General features: G+C 41.4%; 1 protein-coding gene across 1 annotated transcript in view; it reads left to right on the top strand.

Annotated features, from left to right (window-relative positions):
- The first annotated feature begins 2978 nt into the window (after window positions 1–2978).
- The window catches only part of PPP1R3A (protein phosphatase 1 regulatory subunit 3A), a 48156-nt gene continuing 44815 nt past the window's right edge, over window positions 2979–6319 (top strand). The window contains exon 1 of the mRNA XM_069976207.1: window positions 2979–3781. Coding sequence (XP_069832308.1) covers window positions 3006–3781 — 776 coding nt within the window. The 5' untranslated portion in view covers window positions 2979–3005. The remainder of the gene's footprint in view (window positions 3782–6319) is intronic.

Below are 6319 nucleotides of genomic sequence, written 5' to 3'. Positions count from 1 at the left end.
GGTATGAGTACGTGATGAGGTCAGAGCTGCGAGAAAGCACGTGACGTGCGAAACAGCTGTCGCTCATTTGTGTTTATCCACTTCCATGTTACCTGTGCCGGTGATGGAATAAAGTTTACGGATTATTTGCTACATGGTGAGTGCCACGTTTATTGCCTTGGAGAAGTTATGGAATTTTTTTTGCACCTACGCCGTTTACCATGAGGGATCAGGAATTAAATAAATCTATAGTTTGGGCGATTACGCACGCTGCGATACGAAACATGTTTGTTTATTTATTTATTTTTATTTATAAAATGGGAAAAGGGGGGCAATTCAAACTTTTATTAGGGGAGGGGATTATTTATTGATAATACAACTTTTTTTTACACATATATTAGAAGCCCCCCTGGGGGACTTCTAGTATATGCACACTAATCTCTCATAGAGATCTATGCAGTATAGTTATACTGCATAGATCCAAGAGATAGGCATTCTATTGCTTTCAGCTGCTGCAGCCGAAAACAATAGAATTCCGAGCCAGGATCAGCGCCATTACGGTGCAGACCCCGGCCGGTGCCGGATTCAAGGATCGCCCCTCCGTGACTATGTTTGACAGCTGCATCTGAATACTTAACTAGTGGGCACGGCAATCGGACCGTGCCCGCTAATAGCCGTGGTCCCGGGCTACAAGTGGCACCCGGGACCACAGCGGCTCCCCTACCCGCACGAGGACGTACAGTTACACCCTCGTGCGGGAAGGGGTTAAATTACTGGCATCAGCTCAGTACACCATTCTATTCCATCACTGGTATCAGGATCTATACACCATTCTATCACAGTACATCACCGGTATCAGCTGCCAGCGGCAGGGAAGAGGGGGGCAGAGGTCACGACAGTGCACTCTGCCAGCCCCCCCCTCTCTCTGTCAGTCTCTGTAAGCAGCCAGGACACCCCTCCCCTCTCTCCCTATGGCCTCTGTAAACAACCAGAACATCCTTCCCCTCTCTCTCTGTCGGCCTTGCCTATCTCCTCGTCCTCCCCTCATTCCCCATAGGCAGCCAGGACACCATAGGCCTAAGGCCTCCGATATCCATGGCTACCATCAGGACTCTGGAATCACATTGTAGAGCCCTGTTGGTGAACAGAGGGAGAATTTTTCCTCTGTATGATGAGAATTCTCTCTGCAGCCCTATACACCATACTATTATATCACTGGTGTCAAGATCTGTACACCATTCTATTACAGTACATCACTGGTATCAGCTGCCAGTGGCAGGGAAGAAGGGACAGAAGTTTCGGCAATGCACTCTGCCAGCCCTCCCCTCTCTCCCTGTTGCCTCTATTAGTAGCCAGGACACCCCCTCCTCTCTCTCCCCATCGGCCTCCCCACTCTGCCCTTTCTCCCTGTCAGCCTTCATAAACAGCCAGGACACCAGGAAACCAGGTCTGTGCGATCACATCGCAGACCCCCGTTGTTGAACAGAGGGAGAATTTTCCCTCTGTACAACAAGAATTTTCTCTCTGCAGCGCTATAAACGCTGCAGTCATGCTGACCACATGTCATCCAGAGAACGCTAATTACAAGGGAAGGAGGGGGTCAGTCTGGGGGGACCCAGTGGCTGCTGGAGCTGCTCCCTGCACAGCACCCTGAGGCCAATCACTGTGGGTGCTTTTCCTGGATGTTGTGGTGCTTGTGAAAGTGGCAGAGAAGAGAGAGGAGGTGGCAGAGATAGGGATTTCAGATTATGGGATTATTATGATTCCGTGGCTGAGGTCCAAAAATGATCTGGGCACTGAGTCATTAATGACCCATGCTTGTACAAAGGTTAATAGGTGTCACAGCTAGGGAGACGCGGACAATACAGGACTGTGAACCCTGAGGCTTGACCCAACCAATGCCTCTGACTACTTGCCACGGATGGCCCTAAACGGCTGCGGATAACCACGGAGCCGATCCCTACACTGAGTAGGTGCAACACAAAAAACGCAGACAGACGAACAAACACAATAAAGGAAGGTCAGCTACCCAAGTCAAAAACCGAACGGGCAACACAGTACAAAATCGGATAGAGAGCGGATAGTCGGAGGTCAGGCAAAAAGTCAGAACACGGGCAGTACAATAGCAAGGGAATAGGACTGGGAACACAGGGAAAGGAACAGGGGAGCTGGGAATAGTAACAACTAATAGCCAGCTCTGTCTGCTGGGCTTACTTACTTTTTATTCAGGATCAGGGACTGTCCAGCAGCTGATTGGACTGGTTCCTGATCCTCCACACAGCTCACCTGCACAGCAGCAGGTTAACCCTTAAGCTGCCAAGGCATAACAAGCAAGATGGGTGGGGCTGAACAAATCTAAAATAAACCTGTGTTCAGACAGGGTACTGGAACTGCACCAACTCAGCGCCTTCTCAGCCGCACAGTTCGAACCGAGGAGCGCCAGCGCACAGTCCTGACAATAGGGGTGTGGTTTTTATTTTGTACCATGCGTATAAAATCGAAGGTCTTCTTTGTAAAACTATGCTAAGAAAAAGAACCATAGCATGGTTTAAAATGTGTTAAAAGATGTTAAAATCAATACTGTTGTTTTAGTGATGACCCTGGGCATGTGCTATATACAAAGTATTCTGTTTTAGTGTTTATTTCTACAATTACCTTAGTTCCTCCAGCTTGACAAAGAGGTATACACTATGGCTATGAGTAACAATGATTGTATGTAGTCATTAAGAAATAAAATTATTTATTGTAGTCATACAAATTATCTGAGAAAAAATGCTTATAAATTATGAAAATGAATTAGCATGATCTGGTCAGATTTTTAAGCTAGTTAGTAACATTAAGGGCATCAGAATTTAAACCTTTGGGTGGAAGGCCAGCATAGTTTACAAGCCACCACACTTATTAATAGGCCTGACTACCCTTTGCAATGTCATGTGTAATGTTAATCCTCATCCTAAGTCACACAGTTTCAAATGTCAGCTGTCAGTAGCCGTCCTGTTTGTCTCCTGTGCACATCTAGGAGAAAGATGGAGAGTTTTGAAGAAAGCAATGCAAGTAAAGATAACCTCTTAGACCCATCAAGTATATATGATTCTACTGCAGATGAGGAGGATGTTAAATCTACAATCAAACCTCGTTTATCACCACTTCCTAGAAGACGTAGCTCTGTGTCTTCAGATGATGGAGACCTGGAGCCACCACCTACAGTTGCAAGGAAGGTGTCCTTTGCAGATGCATTCGGATTTGATTTGGTATCAGTAAAAGAGTTTGACACATGGGAAATTCCAACTGTAACACCAAGCTTTGTAATGGAAAGCATAAAAATTGAGGAATTTTATTTAACAGCAAGCTTTATATTAACTCCAGTTGGTGGCATTAAGGAAAGGCTGCATGCAAAAAAGGTGACATTGGAATCTGTGGATTTCATCCCAGGCACATCATCCATGAAGGGAATTATTCGAGTTCTTAATGTCTCTTTTGAAAAACAGGTCTATGTTAGAATGTCACTTGATGACTGGCAAAGTTATTATGACCTACTGGCAGAGTATGTACCTGATTCTTGTAATGGGGAGACAGATCAATTCTTCTTTACAATATCACTGGTCAGCCCTTATCAAAAAGAGGGAGCAAAAGTGGCTTTCTGTATATGCTATGAAACTGCAGCAGGTACCTTTTGGGATAACAATGATGGACAAAATTATGTGCTAACATGCCACAAGAAGGAAAATGTTATAGAAGTTGAACAGTCTTCAGAAGAGGTAATAGACAAAAATAAGAAAAGCTGTTTAAAGCCATCACTAAGGTAAGCTGGATAAGAAGACATATGTTATGTTAAATATTTGAAAGAAATGTGATCATTATCGTAAACATAATCAAGAGATCTCTTGACTGGTAACATGTCTATTTGTTTTTATTTTTATTTTATTTAATTATTTAATAATTCAGCAATTATAACAGTGAATACAATAAATTTAAAAAGAAACTCAAGAAAGTTAGTGAAGAGCAACCATAAAATTTTGTTTTTCTTGGTTAGTCAGTAAATGAACCAGCCTTTATTTATTTATTTATTTATTTATTTATTCATTCATTCATTGCTTTGTGGCTTGTCTATAGTATGCAGCTGTATCATTGTAATAGAAAGCTCTGCAATAGCAAACTTAAAATACTTAAAGTACAAGCAATGTTTCAAGCTGTCATTATTACAAAGTGCAGGTATGCCTAGGTGTATGCAAGCATACTGCAGAAAATCATAAAAAATATGTTTAAGTAATAGAAAAGGCTATTCTAATTCTTCAAGTTTTAAGTCAAGAGTCAATCTACCACTAATATAATACTTAGCAATATATTTTGATGGGATCTGGCATCAAGGTTCTTGTTACGTAAATGATGAAAGTAAGCTTGGCACTGGAGTTCAGTCTCACCTTTCTACAAGACCATGTGTCACAAGTAGGAAGTCACATAACAGAGGGTAGAAGGGTGTTTCATCAAGGTCAAGAGTGTCTACAAATCACATTTGTAAATGTTCTTGGCCAGGTTTATCAAGATATTTTAATTGTGGTGATTCGGGCAACGTGTGCCAGCCTATTTGGCAAAGGTTTCAATGCATGCTGTTTTCTTTTTTTTTCTTTGGCAGTTTATTGTATACTACAGCATTCTTTTAGACAATTACTTGTGAAATAGACTTCTATGACACCTGTATAAAAAAAAGTATACGTTCAACTTTAGCAAGTTTTTATTTATTTATTTTCTAGTGAGCTTTGCATTGTAAGGTTATGTTCACACAACGTAAGTTTTGAATTAATCACGGCCCTTATTGCCGATTTGCAACAACGGCCGTGATTAATTCAAAACTTACGTGCTCTGCAGGCTGAGGGAAACCCAGTCGGAGTATATACACATAGGGGGACTGAACCTTGTGTGATTACAATGGGTTAGTTGCTAGCAAATCCAATATACGAAGACTAGTATTACCAACAATACCAGTATACAAGGAACAAACAATTTCATCACACGTGGACTACTGTCATTACCACCATATTGTTACTGAATAAAACCCTATACTATAGTAAGACCAATATTCCCATTTACCCATATATACAGGGGCTCTATACTGGTAGATACCAATTCTACACAGGCCCTGCAGATCATACAAATGATGACAATGCTGTTATATCCAGAGACTCACTTGCGACATTCTTTTCTGATAGAAGTTGTTCACTTTTTTTTCTTTTGACTCTTCTCTGAATCTGCTTTGCTCTAGAACATATAGTATTAGGCCTTCTTTATAGCACATAGTAGTAAGGTATTCCTCTGTGCCCGAAAATAGTAATTAGGCCCTTTCTGGGCATCCTTATAGTAGCAGAGAGCAGAGACTATGTAAAAATAACAGTAAATCATGATAATTATTAACCCGCCCGTGTTTTGCAACAACGGCTGCTTTTTGCCCTTATTTTTACATTGTAGGAACACAGCCATACTGTAGGCAAAAATAAAAATTGCCCGCAAAAGAATCTGGTGCAATTTGGTCTAAAAGCTGGTTTGCAGAACTTTCACTGGTATTTGAGACACTTTTTTTACACTGTTGTAGTTAGTGGGACTTCCAGGAAAGTGGGTATAGGTTTAGTTAAAAGGGGTGTAACTCTAATGCGTTTCTATTAATAGATTTACTGTTAAAAATTTGGTAGATTTATTGGCTATTTGTATAAACATAAAAAATGTGAAAATTAAAAAAATGTCTGGTTTTGCCCTTAGCAACCAATCACAGCTGAGATTTTTATTTTACAGAGCTCATTAGGAAACAAAATCTGAGCCACTATTTTGAGCCTTATTTTGGTCCTAATTTTCCCCAAATCCAGGGGTAAAGAGATATAAACAGATAAAGATGCATATCTCTTCTGTAGTTTTTTACTGTCTTGATTTTACCCCTGCTGGGCAAAAATATTAGGCAAAAAGCTCCTCATATTACCTTACATTTTCACATTAAAAGCAAGAACTACAGCCCTTCAAGGGTACTGGAATAAGTAGGAGCAAGACAAGTATGTCGTGTTTTTTTTTTTTTTTTTAATTCAGAGGGAGGATGCCTACATGAGGGGTAGAAGAGATAACTATAAACAGAGAGAATACCAAAATCAGACATGCTGTTTACTGGTGAGGGTTCACTTCAAAGGTCTCGGTAACCACAGGGGGAAAGGGGGGGGGGAGTGGTGTCTAACTACTGGAGGGAGCTATCTACAGGGGGTTACCTACATAGGGGATATCATTTACTGGTGGTTGTTAGCTATCAGGAGGGCTACCTACAGGGGGGTGGCTACATGTTGGTTACCACCTACTCAGAGAGCTA

Source organism: Dendropsophus ebraccatus, chromosome 1 (assembly GCF_027789765.1).
Source record: "Dendropsophus ebraccatus isolate aDenEbr1 chromosome 1, aDenEbr1.pat, whole genome shotgun sequence".
NCBI classification, from domain to species: domain Eukaryota; kingdom Metazoa; phylum Chordata; class Amphibia; order Anura; family Hylidae; genus Dendropsophus; species Dendropsophus ebraccatus.
Note: the sequence above shows the minus strand (reverse complement) of the source record. Positions and strands in the feature narration are given on the sequence as shown.